At 48.0% G+C, this 23,059-nt stretch overlaps 1 protein-coding gene across 4 annotated transcripts in view; it reads left to right on the top strand.

Moving 5' to 3' along the window:
- SBNO2 (strawberry notch homolog 2) overlaps window positions 1-21,277 on the top strand; it is a 109,704-nt gene extending 88,427 nt beyond the window's left edge. For all 4 annotated transcript variants that reach the window (XM_081895380.1, XM_081895378.1, XM_081895379.1 and 1 more), the window contains 11 exons: window positions 1,403-1,515; window positions 3,082-3,153; window positions 4,342-4,450; window positions 6,602-6,676; window positions 8,191-8,334; window positions 10,337-10,431; window positions 12,147-12,239; window positions 15,137-15,268; window positions 16,078-16,154; window positions 17,311-17,501; window positions 18,746-21,277. In XM_081895380.1, coding sequence (XP_081751506.1) covers window positions 1,403-1,515; window positions 3,082-3,153; window positions 4,342-4,450; window positions 6,602-6,676; window positions 8,191-8,334; window positions 10,337-10,431; window positions 12,147-12,239; window positions 15,137-15,268; window positions 16,078-16,154; window positions 17,311-17,501; window positions 18,746-19,338 — 1,694 coding nt within the window. In that variant the 3' untranslated portion in view covers window positions 19,339-21,277. The remainder of the gene's footprint in view (window positions 1-1,402; window positions 1,516-3,081; window positions 3,154-4,341; window positions 4,451-6,601; window positions 6,677-8,190; window positions 8,335-10,336; window positions 10,432-12,146; window positions 12,240-15,136; window positions 15,269-16,077; window positions 16,155-17,310; window positions 17,502-18,745) is intronic.
- The last annotated feature ends 1,782 nt before the right edge of the window (window positions 21,278-23,059 follow it).

The following is a 23,059-nucleotide window of genomic DNA, read 5'->3' on the forward strand; positions in this document are numbered from 1 at the left end:
TATTACACAGAGCTATTATTATAAATGGTGTTTCCGTGCACTGCTCTGGTTCGCCAGAAGCGGCTTAGTCCTGCTGGCCACATGACCCGGAAGCTGTACGCCGGCTCCCTCGGCCAGTAAAGCGAGATGAGCGCTGCAACCCCAGAGTCGGCCACAACTGGACCTAATGGTCAGGGGTCCCTTTACCTTTTACCTTTAAACAGGGCTGCCTTCAGATGTCTTCTAAAATCATGCGGCAGGTTAAGAACAGTTTCAGGTTAGGAATGGACCTCCGGAATGAATTAAGTATTTAATCCGAGGTACCACTGTATTATTGGGATGCGGGTGGCACTGTGGATTAAACCACAGAGCCTAGGACTTGCCGATCAGAAGGTGGGCGGTTCGAATCCCCGCAATGGGGTGAGCTCCTGTTGCTCGGTCCCTGCTCCTGCCAACCCAGCAGTTCGAAAGCACGTCAAAGTGCAAGTAGATAAATAGGTACCACTCTGGTGGGAAGGTAAATGGCGTTTCCGTGCACTGCTCTGGTTCGCCAGAAGCGGCTTAGTCCTGCTGGCCACATACCCAGAAGCTGTACGCCGGCTCCCTCGGCCAGTAAAGTGACATGAGCTCCGCAACCCCAGAGTCTGCCACGACTGGACCTAATGGTCAGGGGTCCCTTTACCTTTATCTGGCAGCTGGAGTTGCCGGAAGGAGTTAGACAAGGTGCCATCCACCTGCCTTAGGAACTCTGCTCCAGATTTGTGAAGGGTTTACTCCTGAGCCTTCTCGTGTAGATATCCCACAATGCAGCAGAGGTTTAGGATCAGAGCTTTCCTTCTCCTAGTTGGGCTCCCTTCCTATGTGCACGAACCCCACCTGCCCCTCACTCCTGCTGCTAAAACATGGGCAGATAGGATCTTGGTGAAAAGCTCATCTCTTAATCCTCTAACCATGGAACAAAGGTGCCCTGCGTTCAGCAGAAAAAGAAATTCTTCCTTCAAAAATCACTTGATTACATGGGAAATACAGGGGCACCTTGGTTCTCAAACGGCTTGGCTCCCAAACAAATCGACTCCCGAACACCTCAAAGCGTTCCGGTTTGTGGACGTTTTTTGGAAGCCGAACGTCTCCTGCGGCTTCTGATTGAGGGCAGCCAATCGGAAGCCACGCCTTGGTTTCTGAATGGTTTTGGGGGTCGAACGGGCTTTCGGAACGGATTTTGAGAACCAAGGTACCACTCTAGTGGATAGAGCTCAGATTCACCGCTTGGCCAGGAAGCTCATTGTATGTTTTGTACCACAGGCTCTGCCTTCTCCGGCTGCGTCCAATTGGGTCAGTCCGGGTGTTACATGGCTGACTGCCCCACCCCTCGCTGTAGGGGGGCTTTGAGAGCTAACCTTCCCTGTTTGGGGTTTCCTTCCAGGTCGGACGCACCGCTCCAACCAGGTTTCTGCTCCGGAATACATCTTCCTCATCTCCGAACTGGCCGGCGAGAGACGGTTCGCTTCCATTGTGGCCAAACGCCTGGAGAGCCTTGTAAGTCTTGGTTTGCCCCTTCCACGGAAGGGGTCCTGGGTATGTCCACCCCCTCTGGCCCCATGTCTTTGAACCAGGAAAGACCTACCGTAGCTCTGTAAGACTTACTTTTTCCCTCCTTAAAAGTAAGGGGAAATGCGTGTGCGTCTTATGGAGCGAATGCAGGCTGTGCAGCTATCCCAGAAGCCATAACAGCAAGAGGGATTGCTGCTTTCGCTGCGCAGCGATCCCTCTTGCTGTTCTGGCTTCTGGGATTCAGAATATTTTTCCCCTTGTTTTCCTCCTCCAAAAACTAGGTGCGTCTTGTGGTCTGGTGCGTCTTATAGAGCGAAAAATACGCTACATAGTGGGGGGGGGGGCAGGCCCCTCTCCTGCCCTTGGAAATCTCTCCAGGGCACAGCTTTTTCCAGCTGTAAGTGTTTCTGCCGAGCTGGAATGTGAGCCTCTTCCTTCCTTGGATGGGAAAGGCAATGGTGAAATTTACATTTCCTGCCCCGCCCTCTTTTGTTTCTGGCTGTAATGCGGCCCTCGGAAGGGAACGCGGCCCTTGTGGCTAAGAGAATGACCCACTTTGGGAGGTACCCCAATTCAGGTCCTGTCTCAGTGACAAATTCACTGAAGCAACCTCACAGCCATGTTGCCCTGGTCTCTTCCCTTTTCTGCACAGCTGTGTGTGTGTGTGTGTGTGTGTGTGTTGGGGGATAAGACATTCGTGAAAGTTAACAGAGAAAACGTAAAGGGCCGGATCCAGGGTTTGAGGGGACCCTGGTGGGCATACCTGGCAGCGGTTGGCAGCAGCAGCACTCCCGGTACGTGCGAGAAGGTGGGACCGCCAGGCTAGGCTACTGCAACATTAGATTGATCTTTATTACGGCCATTGGCCCGTCACACAACAGTTTCCCATACCACCATAATGTACTTGAACCTCCAAATTTAAAACCGCCAAAACTTACAAAAAACAGACAAGAACCAAAGCAAAACAAAAACAAAAGACCAACATCATACATTACAATAAATTTGTAACATAAACATCACCCTCTGCTCATAAATTAATAGAAGACATCAATGGTGATATCACCTAATTACATCCTAAAACATAGATCATGGTTTGAAGGGATTATCCGAGCCACACTGGAGTCCGTTTCTCTTCTTTAGGGATAAGACGCTGATCAAGAATCTGGCAACCATGAGTGATCTTAGGGGGTCATCATCATTTAATAGATATCTCAGTTTGGCTTCAGTCGTATCATCGGCAATTCCCTTAAGATATTGAGCAAGAAACTTGCTCCTGGCCGATAAGTGAAAAGCACAATCAAGAATTATGTGATGCAACGATTCCGGTGCCCCACAATTACAATCACATAAGAGCGATATCTGTCCATTGGAGAATCTATTTCTCAGCACGTTCGATGGGAAGGTGTTGAATCTTGCCTTTACAAAGGCATATCTATGAGTTGAAGAAGTTAAGGAATTCAAATAGTTTGGGAGCCTTAAGAGGAGTAAAGGCTACTGCAACATATTCAACATATTTCCTTTCCTTTCCTCTCTCTCTTCCCTTCTCAATAGGGTGCCTTAACTCACGGAGACAGGAGAGCGACCGAATCGAGAGACCTCAGCAAGTACAACTTTGAGAATAAGGTGAGGGGCAAGTTGAGAAAAAAGTAAAAAATTGGGGGCAGGGGCACTGGTCCAGGAGAATCTCTCGTGCCACCATAAAGCAGCCTTCCCCAACCCGGAAGCTCTCCCAGATGTTTTTGCCAATGGTTGCCGTCAGCGGCACTGCAGCGGGTTGGGCTAGATGACCACAGGAGGTTCCCATCCAACTTTACGATTCTGTGCTTTTTTGGAAGTCACCATGTTGGCAGAGGCTCCCTTTAAAGACTAAGGGAGGAATTTTACATGACACCATTACAGGGGGAACGTGCCAGATGCCCCGAAAGTTGAGCCGACTTTAATCTGTTTTAGCATTTTAGCTCATGTGTGTTTTCAAGCACGGCTGTGCAGTTTTTCTACATTTCATTGTTTTATCTTTTCCTAAACCGCTTTGCAGTTCGTTTGTTTTTCAAATTTTAAAAAATGAATGAAATAGTAAATAACCCACCTCCTAGAAGTTATCAGCAGGCGACAGCAGCCACGCCCCAGGAAGCAGCTTTTACCGGCTGACTAAAATGAATACAGTGGTACCTTGGTTCTCAAACTTAATCCATTCCAAAACCAAAGCGTTCCAAAACCAAGGCACGTTTTTCCATAGAAAGTGATGCAAAACGGATTAAACCGTTTCAGACTTTTAAAAACAACCCCTAAAACAGCAATTTGACATGAATTTTACTATCAAACGAGACCGTTGATCCATAACATGAAAGCAATAAACAATGGACCGCAGTCACGCAATCAATCGATCAGTAGCTGAACTGGGTTCCACGCAGTCACAAAAGCAAAACAAAAAGGAGCTGCAAAAGCAAAAAACGCAAAATAAATAGCAAAAATACCTCAGCATAACACTCAAATCGGAAGCATAACACTCAAAACGGAGCATGTTCGGCTTCCCAAAAAAAGTTTGCAAACCGGAACAGTTTGCCATGTTTGGTTTCCAAGTGGTTTGAGTTCCAAGGTGTTCGAGAACCAAGGCTGTGCTAAATAGAGCAATACTACATATGAACGATCAAATAGCGCACAACGGAATTACAGTTGTCCTTGGGGCAGAATCTTGATTTTCTGGGCTGCAAAGCGTTTCATTTAATTATTTTGATGGGGCAAAGGGGGGTGGGTTTGTACCCCAACGCCTGTGCAGGACCTGATCCTTTTCACCCTCCTTCCCCTCTCCAGTACGGGTCCCGAGCCCTCGTCAAGGTCCTTCACACCATCAGCAACCAGACGGAGAACAAAGTCCCCGTGCCCAAGGGGTATCCGAGGGAAGACGCGGCTTTCTTCCACGGTAAGGAAGCTGGAGGCAAGAATGCAGGTTGGGCATAAAGGGAAACGGTTCAGCTGGTGCGGTTAAGGGAGCGAGCCGCAAGTCGGGATGTTCTGCCACTGCCTCTTCGAAACCCCTTCCTCCTGGGACAGAGGAGCTGTTGTGGACTGGGAGGAATGCTGGGAGGAATCAGCTGGGGGGACACCCCCCCCCCAGCCCAGGGAAGAAGGCTCAGAGCGCAGGAATTGGCGGTGGGATGAGGGAGAAGATCGGGAAGAGGAGTGTGGGAATGTTCAGGGTGGCAGGAGAGGATATACAGTGGTACCTCGGGTTACATACGCTTCAGGTTACACACTCCACTAAGCCAGAAATAGTGCTTCAGGTTAAGAACTTTGCTTCAGGATAAGAACAGAAATCGGGCTCCGGCGGCAGCAGGAGGCCCCAATAGCTAAAGTGGTGCTTCAGGTTAAGAACAGTTTCAGGTTAAGTACAGACCTCCGGAACGAATTAAGTACTTAACCCAAGGTACCACTGTATTGTTTATTAATATCCTTCCTAACTTGCGCTAGTAAGTTCCTTCGCTTAGCAGAGTTTACATTCCCCTTTTTACATGCACAGCAGACAGCTAGCTGCAGGCTCGTGTGAGCCTCTCACTAATACACAATCAGTCTGTCTCAGATTGAATTGTACGTTCCTGGTAAGTTCCCTTGAATCCCTCTTGAAAGAATAAAGATGACACAATCTTAGGTAAAGGTAAAGGGACCCCTAAACATTAGGTCCAGTCATGACTAAGCCGCTTCTGGCGAACCAGAGCAGCGCACGGAAACGCCGTTTACCTTCCCGCCGGAGCGGTACCTATTTATCTCCTTGCACTTTGATGTGCTTTCGAACTGCCAGTGCCAAAGCGAGCATGCCACAATCTTACTCACAGTCAATAAAAGAAGTTTACTCATAATCAGGCAGAGCACAATTTGATCCCTGAGGGCAGGCAGCTTCAAACATATACAAACAGGTTTACCCCATAAGGGATATTTACTTAGTGACTGCAGGCTAGCGGTTACTGCATTTCACAGGACGAAAGGAAGATGGGAAAGAGGAACGAGAGAGGTGTGCTGCGTGACTCGTCCTTTTGTTACCTGGACAGGTGAGGCCACGCCCACCTTCTATCACATGCAAAAGGAAGGATGCTCCAGCCAGAAGGAACAAGGATGTTGCAACTGGCTGGACCAAACATTCCCTCAAATGTTTTCTCTAGCATTGCAAGGAATGTTGTACTTGACTGCTCCCAGTGGATTGCATCCCACAAGGAGGTGTCAGAAGCGGAAGAGGCGACAGGCCTTAGTGAGCGGGGAGAGTCGGTGGCAGAGAGCAGTCCAGAATCGGAGGCAGAAACAAAGGCAGGAGAGGGGAGAGACCCAAGAGGCAGAGAGGAGTCAGGCTGGCGAAGAGTCCTGGGTGTCTCAAGCTCCCCTCTGGTCTCCCAGAACACGCAGAGGAGTGAAGAGGACAGAGCAGAGAGAGACAAGACGATGGAGGGAGGACCCAGCAGGAGGAGCTTTTGAGAGCGGTGGGAAGGCGGGGACTTGCCTCACTGGGGCAAGACCTACTGGGAAGGGTCACCGCAACCGCCAGCACTGGACTTTTTCTTTTTTTCCTTTTATTGCTTTTCTTGTTAAAATAATTTAGCATTAATACACATATATACAAGCATACAAACATACATTTCATACAATCCTAAAGAGTGTTCAAACGTACCTACACTCAATCCCACAGATAATTCCTTTTCCCATCACCACTCCTCACCCCACCTTTGTGTTAGACTTCCAATCTACTCAATTGCAATTTCTTTCCACTTCTATTACTTTCTTTCACACACCTTTAACCTAATTTCATGCTCCTTTTTCTATTACACATTGTTATCCATCTTATTTAGTATTTCAGTATTTGAAACGGATCTTGTTTATTCTAATAGGAGTTCTGATTTTTTGATATGGTTTTGCAAGGTGTTTAAAAGATACTGGGCTTTTTCATTTTTGTGACTTGGAACCAGTGGGTTTTTTGAAGGTGCAGTCGAGCAAGTGGTCTGCATTTGAGGCATTTGGGACTTCAGATTTATTTCCTCCTGCTTGCAAGCCAATAAGAGGGTTAACGCTGCTCTCTACTCCCCGACAGAAATGAAGCTGAGTCTCCTCTCGGTCGGGATCGGCTGCAAAGAGATGCGGTACGGCTACGTGGCGGTGGAAAAAGGTACGCTTCTGGCTGCAGGGGATTTCTCAGCTGTGATTCCTGCGTTTGCGGGGGGTTAGACTAGATGACCCTTGGGGTCCCTCCCGACTCTAGGGACTCAGCTACGATAGTAAAAAAAAAACCAGCATTTTAGATGCATTATAAAACTTCAACACCAGGTGGCGCTGTGGTCAAGCAGAGGTTACTCTGAAAGACAGAGCAAATGCACGAAGCCCCCTACATTCACAAACTAGGTTTCCTTTTGAGGCGTCGCAGCGCACTGTCTCAGATCCGCTTCTTCTCCAGAAAAACAACCTTGCCCTGTGATTTATTGTCACAACACACAAAGCCTTTTGTCCCGTCGTTTTCCCTTTGTGCTTGCATCTGAAATTACCGTATTTTTTTTGCTCCATAAGTCTCACTTTTTCCCTCCTAAAAAGTAAGGGGAAATGTGTGTGCGTCTTATGGAGCGAATGCAGGCTGCGCAGCTATCCCAGAAGCCAGAAAAGCAAGAGGGATTGCTGCTTTCGCTGCGCAGCGATCCCTTTTGCTGTTCTGGCTTCTGAGATTGAGAATATTTTTTTTCTCGTTTTCCTCCTCCAAAAACTAGGTGCGTCTTGTGGTCTGGTGCGTCTTATAGAGCGAAAATTACAGTATATTGAACCCCAGTACGGAAGCGTGTTTTCCTAGGCCTCAGCCCCCAGACCTCCCTGCTTCATTCCTGCTTTTTGCAAAGCGGGAGGCAGGTCCACCAAGCCAGTTCTCCAAAGGGTTGTGTGTATGTGTGTGAGAGAGAAAGACGGTTTTTCGTTTCCCTTACCTTTCCCGCCCTGACCTGGCCACTGTGATCCATGCGATGGTCACCTCCAGGCTTGGCTACTGTAATTCGCTCTATGCGGGGCTGCCCTTGAAGCTGTCCCAGAAACTCCAGCGGGTGCAGAATGCTGCTGCGATGCTCCTCACGGGGTCTCTGCCATGGGAGCATATTCACCCAGCTGCACTGGCTCCCGGTGGAGTACAGGGTCAGATTTAAGGTGCTGCTGCCTAGGACCCTCGTACCTATGGGACTGCCTCTCCCGGTATGCCCCACGGAGGACCTTAAGGTCCATATATAGCAACACCCTAGAGGTCCCGGGCCCTAAGGACGTTAGATTAGCCTCAACCAGAGCCAGGGCCTTCTCAGTGATGGCTCCAGCCTGGTGGAACACTCTGTCTCATAAGACCAGGGCCCTGCGGGATCTGATTTCTTTCCGCAGGGCCTGTAAGACAGAGTTGTTCCACCTGGCCTTTGGCTCAGAATCAGTGTGATTCCCTCCCCCTCTTTCTTTTTCCTTTCTCCTCCCATGAAGAGATTGCTCCCTAATTGTTTTAATGTTGTATCTTAATCTTTTAAATTGTATTTTAATCAACTTGTTTTTATTATTGGTTGTTAGCCGCCCTGAGCCCGGTCTTGGCTGGGGAGGGCGGGGTATAAATAAAAATTATTATTATTATTATTATTATTATTATTATTATTATTATTATTATTTCCACAGATTGCTCCATCAGCAAGTTCCTGAACCGCATCCTGGGTTTGGAAGTCCACAAGCAGAACCTCCTTTTCCAGTACTTCAGCGACACGTTCGACTACCTGATCGAGAGGGATAAGAAGGATGGCAAATATGACATGGGAATTCTGGGTAAGCACCCTCCAATTGAGGTCACCCCCCCCCCAAGAAAACCCTATGCTCCATAACAGGATTTCTGAGGTCCCAGATCTCTGCTCCCAGTTTAGCCTTTACCTCAGTCAATTAAGCTCTACTGGACTTGGTGAATGTCCTGTACAGTGGTACCTCGGGTTACAGACACTTCAGGTTACAGACGCTTCAGGTCACAGACTCCACTAGCCCAGAAATAGTACCTCAGGTTCTGTTTGATAATGGGCAGTTTGCTATGCCTAATAAAGGATATTCTTATTCTTATTCTTATTAGTAGTAGTAGTAGTAGTATTACCTCAGGTTAAGAACTTTGCTTCAGGATGAGAACAGAAATCACGCAGTGGCAGTGGGAGGCCCCATTAGCTAAAGTGGTACCTCAGGTTAAGAACAGTTTCAGGTTAAGAATGGACCTCAGTCCCTGCTCCTGCCAACCTAGCAGTTCGAAAGCACACCAGTGCAAGTAAATAAATAGGTACCACTCCGGCGGGAAGGTAAACGGCTTTTCCATGCACTCTGGTTTCCGTCACAGTGTCCCGTTGCGCCAGAAGCAGTTTAGTCCTGCTGGCCATGTGACCCGGAAAGCTGTCTGTGGACAAACGCTGGCTCCCTGGTCTGAAAGCGAGATGAGTCGCCTTTGACTGGACTTAACTGTCCAGGGGTCCTTCACTGTTGCCTTGCCTGGAGTGCTGTGATTGGGCAGAGGAAGCCAAGACAGCCAGGAGGGGAGACTTTGAAAGATTTCTTGCACACAAACAACACCAGAGACCCAATTGCGATCCTGTCTCTTTCCCGAAAGCTTGTAAGAATTAGCAGTATGCAGTGACCTCTTGCTGCTGTGGATTAAATTTCCACAGGCTTCTCCCACCCAGCCTGAGCCCTGAGGTCAGGTACAGTCATCTACCAGTGTCTTTTGTTGGCTGAATAATAATAATAATAATAATAATAATAATAATAATAATAATAATAATAATAATATTTATACCCCACCCATCTGGCTGCGTTTCCCCAGCTACTCTGGGCGGCTTACAACATATATAATAACACATAATAATATGGAGAAACGTTGAGTGTTATAAGGAAACCGGACGAGTGAGGAGGAGGAATTGTGGATGTTGTTGTTGTTTAGTCATTTAGTTGTGTCCGACTCTTCGTGACCCCCTGGACCAGAGCACGCCAGGCCCACCTGTCTTCCACTGCCTCCCACAGTTTCGTCAAACTCATGTTTGTAGCTTTGAGAACACTGTCCCACCATCTCGTCCTGTCGTCCCCTTCTCCTTGTGCCCTCCATCTTTCCCAACATCAGGGTCTTTTCCAGGGAGTCTTCTCTTCTCATGAGGTGGCCAAAGTCTTGGAGCCTCAGCTTCAGGATCTGTCCTTCCAGTGAGCACTCAGGGCTGATTTCCTTCCGAATGGAGAGGTTTGATCTTCTTGCAGTCCATGGGACTCTCAAGAGTCTCCTCCAGCACCAGAATTCAAAAGCATCCATTCTTCGGCCATCAGCCTTCTTGATGGTCCAGCTCTCACTCAACATCAAAAAAACGAAGATCATGGCCACTGGGCCCATCACTTCCTGGCAAATAGAAGGGGAAGAAATGGAGGCAGTGAGAGATTTTACTTTCTTGGGCTCCATAATCACTGCAGATGGTGACAGCAGTCACAAAATTAAAAGACGCCTGCTCCTTGGGAGAAAGGCGATGGCAAACCTAGACAGCATCTTAAAAAGCAGAGACATCACCCTGCCAACAAAGGTGCGTATAGTTAAAGCTATGGTTTTCCCAGGAGTGATGTATGGAAGTGAGAGCTGGAATTGTGGAAATACAGCTGCAAATAGAACGTTTTAAGTGCACTATACCTATGTGACTCTAGATGGCGCTTGTGAGCTAATGGGAAACCCAATACTCTCCCCCTGGCGTGACATGGCAGGGGAGCGGATTCTGTCCATCACAGGGCTTTCTAAACCTTCCCCTCTTTCTCTCCCCGCCAGACCTGGCCCCCGGCATCGATGAGATCTACGAAGAGAGTAAGGAGGTTTTCCTGACCCCAGGGCACCCCCAGGACGGGCAGGTGGTCTTCTACAAGGTAAGAATGCGGGAGAGAAAATTTCCATCTTTGTAAATCCTCCGGAAAAACAATCTCTCAAAGGACCTGTTGATGGCATTTTACCATTGCACTGTGGAGAGCGTATTAACTTATGGTTTGTGTGTGTGGTTTGGGAGCTGCACGGCCAGGGGAAAAGACAATGCTGTCCAGGGTTGTAAAGACTGCAGAGAGAATAATTGGGTGCGCTCTTCCCACCTTGGATCAAATCTACGCTTCCAGGTGCCATAAGAAAGCGGCAGAGATAGCGCAGGACAGTGCGCACCCCGGAAATGATCTCTTTCAGCTTCTGCCTTCTGGAAGAAGGTCCAGGGTTATAAAGGCCAGGACTAGCCGCCTGAGAAACAGTTTCTACCCAAATGCAATTCTGGTTCTAAACGCAGCATAAGGGGTCTCTATAGTATAGCGTATTTTAAAATGGGGTTTCAGAGTTTTTAGGGGTTTTTGAATGTTTTATGTAGTTTTATGTAGTTTTGTGGTAGTTTTATGTAGTTTTTTAATGTAGTTTTTCAATTTCATTGTTCTGCATGGGACGATGACAATAAAGATACCGTATATCTTCCAAACTGCCTCTTCTCCCCGCCACCCGCCTCTCCCATTTTATCGTCACAACCACCCAGCAAGGCAGGGTCACTCCCGGTCCTCTCTGGACAGGGAAGGTGTTCTGCAAAAAGTCTCGCCTGCCTTTTGGGCAGCAGGAAAGCACACTGAGTGAGTCGGGGTTAACTCTGCATTAGCCAAAGCAGGATCTGCACAGGAGAGTAAGGCCCAGTGAGCACAGCGACTCATCCCTGGCCGCGGGAACCCCTTTTTTATTTATTTCCCGGAGGCTTCACATCCTGGCTTCTCACAGAACAGATACGGCTGCGTCGGCAGAGCAGGAAGCTCTTTGATCCTCAAGGTTGCGGGTTCGAGCCCCACGTCGGGCAAAAGAAACCTGCGTTGCAGGGGGTGGAGCTAGATGAGCCCCACGGTCCCTTTCCAGCTCTGCAATTCTAATAAATCAGGACCAGAGCTACCTTTGAGCCACTTAACTGAGCCTGGAGCTTGGGCGAAGGACTCTTTTTTATATATATAAAATATTTATTAACATTTTCAGAAGTTTATATAAAATAAAAATCACAAAAATCAAAAAGAAAAAACAGAAAAGAATAAAAAAATACATACAAAAAACCACATGTATAACTTCATTCCCTTATGTTCATAAAACTTACTTTCCCGACCTCCTCATGCCTCTCCTTACTCCATTCCAATCTCTTAATTAATTCTCTTCAACAAATCCTTCCCTTAATTTCATTTGAGTTTTTAAGCTTTCTTTTCATGTTACATAATAATTACAGCTAGCAACCCCTTAAAATCAGAATCAACATCGTCTTAACAATCAACAATTTTACAGTATTTCTTAAGATAATCTTTAAATTTCTTCCAATCTTCTTCCGCCGTCTCTTTCCCCTGGTCTCAGATTCTGCCGGTCATCTCTGCCAGTCCCATATAATCTATAACTTTCATCTGCCATTCTTCCACGGTGGGTAGTTCTTCTGTCTTCCAATACTTTGCGATAAGTATTCTTGCTGCTGTTGAGGCATACATAAAAAATGTCCTATCCTTCTTGGGCGAAGGACTCTTGCCTCCTGCACCGGCTGCAAGACCCCTCCCTCCTTGTGCCCTTGTAATTCTTAATTTCCTCCCCTCGTTAGATCAGCGTCGACAGAGGCCTGAAGTGGGAAGAGGCCTACGAGAAATCCCTGCAACTCACGGGTCCTCAGGATGGCTTCTACCTGTCTTATAAGGTGAGGTTGCTTAAGGGCGAGGAGGGTTCCTTGATCTTTTTAGTTCCTTTATCACTCGAATGCTAGCACAGAGTCAAAACTATTACTGTATTTTTGAACATATCTTCTCTAACCATCCCATTTTAGGGACTAAAAGGAGGTGGATAACAATTAAGGATTTATTCTGTTTTCAGAATGTATTAGAAAAATTGTACAGAAAGGTTTATTGTTTTGTGTACATTCAAATGAAAGCTAAAATATATGCAAAGGGACCTGACAGGAAGTCAAAGTTGAAGAAAAGTTTTTGGAAGATAAAAGGGGAAAAAATATTTACTTTTATTATTATCATTTTGTGGGTGGGTGCGTGGGTGTGTCTGCACATATGTGTGTTGTTGTATGCAATGTTTGGGAGGAAATAAGAGGGTAAATAACAAATAACAAACTAAATATCGATGTATGTAATTTTTATTTCTTAATTACCATATTTTTTGCTCTATAGGACTCACTTTTTCCCTCCTAAAAAGTAAGGGGAAATGTGTGTGCATCTTAGGGAGCGAATGCAGGCTGCGCAGCTATCCCAGAAGCCAGAACAGCAAGAGGGATTGATGCTTTCACTGCGCAGCGATCCCTCTTGCTGTTCTGGCTTCTGAGATTCAGAATATTTTTTTCTTGTTTTCCTCCTCCAAAAACTAGGTGCGTCTTGTGGTCTGGTCCGTCTTATAGAGCGAAAAATACGGTATATTTAGTGGTAGTATGGCTGTATTGTTTTTTGTAACATAAAATCATTCAATAAAAATTATTTTAAAAAAAGGTCAAGGAGGGTGGAGATGTAACAGGAGCGTTTCCTCCACGCAGCAGGCTAGCTTCTTGGCATCCTTTCTCGCTCACGCCTCCGTTCAGGCAAGAGAGAGGCTTTTCCAGAGTCCGTGGAAACGTTTCCATGCAGGAGATCCCTCTCCAGATGCCAAGCAAGGCGAATGAGGGATGCGGTATGGGGAGAGGAGGGCCAGGAGCTAGGCAGAGAGGCTAGAGGTGGGTCGCATTAGGTCCTCCACTCCCTGGTCCTGAATGGGGGTCACTGTGTCCCTGAAGGACCAGGTGCACAGCCTGGTGGTCATTTTGGACTCACAGCTGTCCATGGAGGCGCAGGTCAGTTCTGTGTCCAGGGCAGCTCCATCTGGGACGCAGGATGAGACCCTCCCTGCCCGCGGACTGTCTGGCCAGAGTGGTGCATGCTCTGGTTATCTTCCACTTGGACTACTTGGAGAGCCAGTGTGGTGTAGTGGTTAAGAGCGATAGACTCCTAATCTGGGGAACCGGGTTCGCGTCTCCGCTCCTCCACCTGCAGCTGCTGGGTGACCTTGGGCCAGTCACACTTCTCTGAAGTCTCTCAGCCCCACTCACCTCACAGAGTGTTTGTTGTGGGGGAGGAAGGGAAAGGAGAATGTTAGCCGCTTTGAGACTCCTTAAAGGGAGTGAAAGGCAGGATATCAAATCCAAACTCTTCTTCTTCTTCTACTGCAATGTGCTCTCCGTGGGGCTGCCTTTGAAGGTGACCCGGAAACTACAACTAATCCAGAATGCGGCCGCTAGACTGGGGACTGGAAGCAGCTGCCGAGACCACATAACACCGGTCCTGAAAGACCTCCATTGGCTCCCAGAATGTTTCCGAGCACAATTCAAAGTGTCAGTGCTGACCTTGAAAGCCCTACAGGGAACCAGGCAGAGGGCCTTTTCAGTAGTGGCACCTGCCCTGTGGAACTCCCTCCCACCAGATGTCAAAGAGAACAACAACTAGCAGACTTTTAGAAGACATCTGAAGGCAGCCCTGGTTAGGGAAGCTTTTAATGTGTGCCACTACTGCAGCCCTTGTTTTGTTAGTCCCGAAAGGGAAAATGAGCGAGGTCCCAGCCAAAGAAGAATGGCAACTTAAAACTGATGGAATATGCACAGCTTGTGGACCTAGCATATAGAATAAGACAACAAGAAGAAGTTTAGATAAGATTGGAAAACGTTTATTGAATTTATGGGGGGTGAATTGTGTACACTTGAAAACGCTGGCAGCATTAAGATAAATTCAACAGGGTAAATAAGTTTTGATGGATGTAATAATAGAATTCTGAATGATTTATTTTATGTAAAATATGCAGGGATTTTTGGCATTCAAAATGAACCATGGAAAGAGAAGGGAAGTCGTTGATGTTTTAAGGTTGTTTCAATGAGTATTCTAAAATGTCAAACAGAAAATTTAATTAAACACACACACACACAGAGTGTAAGCCCACACTTCTTACACAGAGTGTAAGCCCACAGCGGAAGAAGATTGGAAGAAATTTAAGGACTATCTTAAGAAATATTGCAAAATTAATGAGTGTTAGAATGGCGTTGGTTTAGAAACTGTGTGGTTTCCAGCCGAATTGGATAAGTAATAAGAAAAGAAGGGTGTAAAATTTAAACGAAATTAAGGGGAAGGATTTGCTGAATTAATATAATAGAAACTGGAATACAGAGAGGGGAGGTATGGGGAAGGCGGGAAAGTAATGTATAAGAAAAAAAGGGAATGAAATTATACCTGTTCTTTTTTGTTTCGTTTTTCTTTTGTCTGTGTTTTATTATGCTTTTATATAACTATTGAAAAACTTAATAAAATTCTTTAACAAAACAACAACAGAGTGTAAGCCCACAGACTTCCGACCTGATAGCCACAATACGAAAGGAAATAGGGACTGAGGAGGGAGGAGGAAAGCGGAGCGAGTCGGGCGCTCACTCCCAGCAGTGATTTCTTCATTATGGGCGTATGTGTGTCCTAGAGAGGGACTCTAGATCGGGCCGAAATACGGGGCGTGTCTGTATAAGAATCCGTGCTTCCTGTCCAAATGTTGACCCCCCAAAAAAACTTTCCCGGCTGCCTTTTGCAGATCAGAGGCCAGCAATACACCTGCGTCCTGGCTGAGCAGAGCAAAGGAAGATACTTCAGCCTCTACAAGCCGAACATCCGCAAGAACAGCCAGCTAGAGACCTTGGAGAGTCTCCTCAAGAAGTACCGACGGGTGAGTCTGGCCAGAAGTCACTGCCGGGTGCTCCCCTGGGTGGGGAAAACATCTGGCTCGATAGTAGGATGTGGGGGAAAAGGACCCAGTGGTCTTAGCACACCGCAAGCTGAATTTGAGTCAATTGCGTGATGCAGCAGCGAAAAAATAGCCAAGGCGATTCTAGGCTGCAAGGGACGCAGGTGGCGCTGTGGGTTAAACCAAAGAGCCTAGGACTTGCCGATCAGAAGGTTGGCGGTTCGAATCCCCGCGATGGGGTGAGCTCCCGTTGCTCGGTCCCTGCTCCTGCCAACCTAGCAGTTCAAAAGCACGTCAAAGTGCAAGTAGATAAATAGGTACCACTCCAGCGGGAAGGTAAACAGTGTTTCCGTGCACTGCTCTGGTTCGCCAGAAGCGGCTTAGTCCTGCTGGCCACATGACCCGGAATAACTGTCTGCGGACAAATGCCGGCTCCCTTGGCCTATAGAGCGAGATGAGCGCTGCAACCCCAGAGTCAGCCGCGACTGGACCTAATGGTCAGGAGTCCCTTTACCTTTACCTTATCTTACCCAGGGCAGCCCAAAGCAACTTAGAACCAGCTGAAACATTAGGAAGAACTTTCTGAGGGTGAGAGCTGTTCAACAGTGGAACAGCTGACCTTGGAAAGCTGGCGGCCTCTTTTTCCTAGCAGCTTTTTTGAACAGAATTTGGACTTCCACTTGCCAGGGCTTCTCTAGCTGCAGTCGGGGCTGGACTAGATGAACTTTGAGGTGCCTCCCATGCCCATGGCTCTGTGATTCACAGTCTCCCTCGCTTTGCTTTCCCCTCAGGTGTTGCCGGAAGAAGCCAAAGAGCACTGGGAGAGCAGCTATGCTTTTTCGTTGGAGCACTGCAACCACGCCGTGTGGTAAGTCCCTTGCGAGGGAGGCCTGCCCTTCGGGTCAAATGGGGAACAGCCTCACAAACCTCGGCCAAGCCCCCACCTGCCTGCCCCACTTGCTTAGCTGTGAATTCTGCATCGTAGGAATTCCACCAAGTCTATGATTCTAGCGAGTCCGGAGCGTGGTTTTGTTGCCAGCTCCTTCTTGGCCTGGTTCACACCTAATCATGCTAAACAAACCATGGTTATAGCTGAGGCGCCTTGCGAACAATCCAATAGTAATAATAATAATAATAATAATAATATCATCTAGACATCAGGTGCAGAGTCCTATTGATCATGAGACAAGATCTTTTGTCTCTTTCATCTTTACTCATCCCATAAATCGTTGTTTCGTAAATAAAGTCTCTGATCTCCAGAAACTGTAAGTGATCAAATAATAATAATGATAATTTTATTATTGATATCCTGCCCATCAGGCTGAGTTTCCGCAGCCAATATATGCTTACAGCATACAGTGGTACCTCAGGTTACATACGCTTCGGGTTACCTACGCTTCAGGTTACAGACTCTGCTAACCCAGAAATAGTGCTTCAGGTTAAGAACTTTGCTTCAGGATGAGAATAGAAATCGTGCTCCAGCGGCAGCTGGAGGCCCCATTAGCTAAAGTGGTGCTTCAGGTTAGGAACAGTTTCAGGTTAAGAACGGACCTCTGGAATGAATTAAGTACTTAACCCGAGGTACCACTCTATATAAAATCAAACATCAAACATTGAAAACTTCCCTGTACAGGGCTGCCTTCAGATGTCTTCTAAAAGTTGTGCAGTTCTTTATCTCCTTGACATCTGTTGGGGGGGCGCCACCACCGAGAAGGCCCTCTGCCTGGTTCCCTGTAACCTCACTTCTCACAGGGAGGGAACCACCAGAAGACCCTCAGAGCTGGACCTCAGTGTCCAGGATGGACGAAGGGGGTGGAGACACTCCTTCAGGGACACAGGGCTTTTAGGGCTTTAAAGGTCCGCACCAACACTTTGAATCGTGCTCGGAAACGCTGCTATATTACGATTGCAGGCAAATTCCGCTGCGTGTTCTCTCCCAGGCTCTTTGCCGCTCCCCAATTTCCCATGTGGATGACTGACCCTCTTCTATTCCTCCTCCCCGTCCTAAAAAAACAACCCTCCAGGAACCAGAACTGCAAGGTGGTTCAGGAAGGGAAAGAATGCCATCAGGGGACGCGTCTGCGTCATTACCATATGCTGTGCGGGGCGCTCCTGAGAGTCTGGAGCAGGATCGCCAGCGTCATGGCCGACATCACGAACACCAGCTACCTGCAGATCGTCCGCCTCAAGACCAAGGAAAAGAAGAAGCAAGTCGGTGAGGAGACGCTGAGGGTTTTGGCGTTTAAATCAGCGGTTTTCCCAACCTTTTTTTGGGGGGGGGGAATATGCAGCCCCCTCGGTCCTATCAACTCAAACCCTGTCGCCCAGCAAGCCTGCCATATATACTTATTCAAAGTTGCATTTTGCACAACCTGGCAAGGAATGTGGCAATGCAGTGAGGCGCAATTGCACGTTCATTCGGAGCCCAGGGAAAACGATTTATTTAATTGGGCGAAACCGATGGACTTGATTCAAGGATATCGACTCTGCAAAGACCGATAGTCATTTATACAGTCGTACCTCAGAAGTCTGTTTGACTTCCAAAATACAGTGGTGCCCCACAAGACGAATGCCTCGCAAGACGAAAGGGTTTCTCGGTTTTTGCGTCGCTTCGCTAGATGAATTTTCCTATGGGCTTGCTTCGCAAGACGAAACGTCTTGCGAGTTTTTTTCCTTTTTCTTAAAGCCGCTATGCCGCTAATAGCCGTGCTTCGCAAGAAGAAGAGACTCGCGGAACGGATTAATTTCGTCTTGCGAGGCACTACTGTATTTGGAAACCCAAACGTGGCCTCCCGCAGCTTGGTCAAACTCATGCTGGTAGCTTTGAGAACACTGTCCAACCATCTCATCCTCCGTCGTCCCCATCTTCTTGTGCCCTCCATCTTTCCCAACATCAGGGTCTTTTCCAGGGAGTCTTCTCTTCTCAGGAGGTGGCCAAAGTCTTGGAGCCTCAGCTTCAGGATCTGTCCTTCCAGTGAGCACTCAGGCCTGATTTCCTTCAGAATGGAGAGGTCTGATCTTCTTGCAGTCCATGGGACTCTCAAGAATCTCCTCCAGCACCACAATTCAAAAACATCCATTCTTCGGCGATCAGTCTTCTTTATGGTCCAGCTCTCACTTCCATACATCACTACTGGGAAAACCATAGGTTTTTTTGTGTGTGTGTAGTTCTTTATCTCCTTGGCACCTGACAGGAGGGCGTTCAATAAAAACACGAAGCTATTTTTATTGACGCTTATCGAAGGTTCACGCCCAGTGCAAAGCATCTTTTGTGCAATGCACTGGGACAAAAGAAAAACAATCTAGAGAAGGAACAAAAAGGGGTGGGGAAGAGAGAGGGAGCATGAAACAAGATCTTAAGTCTTGAGCGAAAGGGACTAGACTAGGTGAGTGGGGAAGGGGGGTCCCGAATGCCCAGCCTCCTGGCCACTGACCCCCCCTTCTCTCTCCTCCCCACAGGTATCAAGATTCCAGAAAACTGCGTCCAGCAGGTGTTGAAGGAGCTCAAGCAAATGGACACCAGCGTTAAGCAGAAGCAGAGCCAAGCTTTGCTGGCAGCGGCCTCGGCGGCGCCCGGCCTGCCCTACGCGCTGCTTCCCCTCGACCGACCGCCCACGCCCCCGGGCACCAGCTTCCTGCCTCAGGACGAAGTCTTGGACCTGACCTACAGCCCTGCCAGTGATGGGATCCCGGACTTCTGGACCGAGGTGGCTGTGCCGCCACCGCCACCACAGCAGCCCCCCGGCCCTCCTTATCATTTCAACTTCCCCCTGCCCTTTGACGGGGCGTCCCTGGCGGCGGGAGGCCTGCCCCTGGGCGGCTCCCCTGCCCAGCACGAACCCTCGTCGGCCCCCCAGGCCCACGCCGCCCCGCCACCGCCCCCAGACAGCTTCTCCCTGCCCGACCCGGACATCAACTACAAGGAGCTCCTGGAAGAGATGTTGAGCTCGCTCAATGTGGGGCCCGAGGACAGCGCCCAAGGCAGGCAGAGCGTCATTCAGTACCACCCGGGGCAACCCTTCCCCACGTTCTACGAGGACGACGGCAGCTGAGCGGCCGGCAAGGAGCGTCGGGCGTGGCGTGGCAGGGACACCCCTATTCCCCCCACCCAGCCCAAGGGGGTGCGGAAAGGGGCGGCAAGGGTTTAAGGTTTGGAAAGGACCACTCCTCTGTCTTTTTTTCAAAACAGGGATGGCAGGGCAGAGAGTTCGGAGCGGGAGCGAAAACAGGAAAAGTTTTATTTATATATAACTATACAGTCACCTCTGTACTGAATTTTTTTTATATATCTCTATAGATCCGTAAAAGTGGAGTTTTTTTGGGGGGGGGGTGTCAGTGGGAGGTGTAGCGGCGCCTAAACCGGGAGTGAGAGGGGGCAAGGTTGTAGGTCTCTTCGAACTGCCCCCTTCCAGGCTTCATTCCCCCCCCCTTTTGCCCCTCTGCAAACTACTGAGTTTGGAAAAGTTTGGATCTTTATATTCTTCGCTCCCCTCCCCACGTTCTACCCAGTTTCTCGAGAGCGGAGAGGCGCGCCATTCGAACCCACCACCACGAAAGCTTTCTGGGTGGTCCCAACTTGGTTTTTTCACCCCTCCGGCGGGTTGTTTTGCACAGGTGCAGGGTTCGAGTGACGCTGCACAGCCCTGCACGCTTCTGGTTCTGAGCAAAAAGGGGGCGGGGGAATTGCCTTGCAAGTTTCTAGACCACGTGGAGGTAGGGAAACGCTTGAACGTGGGTGGCAGAATTTCTGTGGTCCTCCCTGTTTTTCCGTGCCTGAGGCTCAGTGCCTACTCGCAGCCTGCATCCATTGGACTACAGATCCCATAAGCGCCTGGCATCTCACGGCCAGGCGCCAATGGGAATTGTATTGCAAAAAACAGACGGGTTAGCGGAGTAGCTAAGAAAGCCTCTTCCTAGCGAGAGCATCTAAATAGTAATAGCTGTGCAAAAGCATGCAGAATTTCTCTCGAGTTGCGATCATTTTTATTCCCTTGTACTGTGGGGAGAGAAGGAGAGGACGGGTTTGCCAGGACAGCATTAAACTCTCGGCTCACGGAGGAAGAGGGGACTCGATCCGCTCAGCCCAAACGAAGTTCCCGTCAGGCCCAAGCGAGGGCGGAGGTCACCCGTCAGGATTTTATATTTCGGGAAGTGGGGTTCCAGGTCAGGGGCTGCCAAACGTGAGGGTAATATGGGTTAGCTCGGAATTTATTTGCAAACCGCGATTTTTTTGATACCCCCCCGAGAACGTTTCTCTCCTTTTTCGTAAACTACAACCGTTTCCGTATGGAGGTAGGGAAAAATGTGGGAAGTTGGTTTCTCCAAACTCTCCCCCCCCCAAAAAAAAGTCTGCAGGGACTCTTGAAGGTGTTATATCCCATAATAACCCAGCTCAATGCTCCAGATGATCTATGCAGGGATGGAGCCTTGTCGCTGGAGAAGAGCTCTTTCCCTTCCTGGTTTATTCGCATTTATGCAAGTGGTTTGGAACAGCCCACTCCTTGTTTTTTCCCCCGTCAGAAACACCCCTACCTCCACTTCTTAAATTAAAAACCCCTCACCTTCTCCCAAGGAGGCATATATAAGTCACTCCCTACCTCGTCCCGGTAACAATCCATGCTATCAGGGTGAAGTTGTTTTCTGCCACATGCGGCACCCGCTTAAAGTTTTTGAAAATGCCTAGGCAAGGCTCTAGCCCTCATGGAGGTTCCCTGAGCGCTGGCATGGGCCGTGGGTTTCCTCCTTTGTGGTTGGAGGCATATAGTTCGTTAAGTTTTCTTTCTCCTCCGCCCTCCGCAGCAATTTTCCTTTACTGCTGTTGCAATTACTCCCCTCTGCTCCCCTCTCTTGGCGAGACGGAATCGCCCATGGGGTGGGGGTCTCTCGACATTCCCCCACCCAGATCCACAGCGCTCAGAGGATCGCCACGGTTTCACAACGCCTGCTACTTCATGTATTCTGAGAATCGGTCCCCTCCCTCCCCGTCGTTTTTTTTAAAAAAGGAAATTTCTAATCCTCATGACTCTCACAAGCTTTGCAGGAAAGATGGGGATCTAGAAGGAAGGAAAGGGTGGGTGGGGAAGTAAAAGAAAGATAGGAAGATTTGCAAGGCAGCTCCAGTGTCCCCCGATTTCCCCCCGGCCAGAAAGCAGAGGAACGAAGCAATTATGCAAAAAGAGAAAGAAACTATGCAAAGACGCTGTTTTGCAGGCAGCAGGAGGGATTTGGTTTTCTCCGGAATTTCCATCCCCATTTGTATTGCCCTCGAGGGCGGAGACCACATTCTCGTTTCCCAATCACAATCGTGTGTTGCCGTATAAAGATTTTAGTAGCCATAAGCGAATCCCGGCAGCCTGCTTTTAGGGTTCGTTTCCCGAAAGGAGTTGGGCTGGGGGGGGGGGGCTTAAAAACTCAGGAAAGAATTGGAGGTGTGCTCAAGTTTGGGCTACTTCCCCCCAAATAGGAATATCTCAGAATTGTTATGTGGTTATTTTATGGTGGTTTAATTATTTTTTTCCAAAAAGTAAATAAATCTGTATTTCCCAGGGCAGCGAGACTCCCTTTAAGGAGATACAACCCTCTGTACCTTCACCCTCCATTTTGTCAGGAAAACTTAATATGTAACAACTACTTTTTAAAAAAACTAAATTATTATGCTGTTTTTTTGTTCTATTGATTGTATTTTTGAAATGGAAAATCTCTTCCCCTTCCTGGTTGGCACTTTCTAACCAACTTCCTTTTTTGTCAGCTTATTATTTTTTTTCCTATGGATATTTATAATTCAGAATTGTGTAAATATATATATGTAAAAAAAGGGGGGCGTGCCTGCGAAGAGGAAGGGGGAGAAGTCCTTTACCCGTTGTTTTTTTTTTTTTGTTTCGTTTTTGTTGATGAGGAAATGTGCCTTTTAACTCGTGATTCTGGAATTTTCTACCGAAGGATTAAAACGTTGGCATTTCAGCTCAGCGGGGAGGTCGAGTCTCGAAATTTGTGCGCGCGTGAGAAAATGAAAGGGGCCGTTTTGTATGGTTTTGATTTGCTAGATTTTTTTAAAACCCGTAAAACACCCTGAAATTGTGAAAGCAAGAAACGTAACTGCCTTGGTCGATAGAGGAGATGGCTGTGGAGTCTCCTCTGATCTTGGTTCTGTTGGTTTAAATGCCTTTTACACTCCAAGAGCAGATAGAGAGCTGCCTCAGTCAATAAGAGCACGAGACACTATCTCAGGGTTGTGGGTTCGAGACGCATGTTGGGCAAGATTCCTGCATTGCAAAGGGTTTGAATTAGATGACCCATTCCAGCTCTTACAATTCTAGGAGTCTCTGACCTCAAACTCCTAACATCGATGTGTGGAATGCTTTGCTAATTTCCCTCGAAATTGTAGTACAGTGGTACCTTGGTTCTCAAACCGTTCCAAAACCAAGGCACGCTTTCACGTTGAAAGTAATAGGATAAATCTGTTCCAGGCTTTCAAAAACAACCCCTAAAACAGCAATTGAGCATGAATTTTACTATCTAACGAGGCCATTGACCCATAAAATGAAAGCAAAAACCAATGTCCTGCAGTCACACAATCAATCCATCAGCAGCTGAACCGGGTTCCATGCAGTCACAGACACAAAACAATAAGAGCCGCAAAAAACGCAAAATAAATAGCAAAAACCGACAGACCTCAGTGTAACACTCAAAACAGAAGCACGGCACTCAAATTGGAAGCATAACACTCAAAATGGAGCATGTTCAGCTTCCAAAAAAAGTTCACAAACCAGAACA

Source organism: Podarcis melisellensis (genome assembly GCF_964234715.1).
Source record: "Podarcis melisellensis genome assembly, chromosome: 18".
Lineage (NCBI taxonomy): Eukaryota > Metazoa > Chordata > Lepidosauria > Squamata > Lacertidae > Podarcis > Podarcis melisellensis.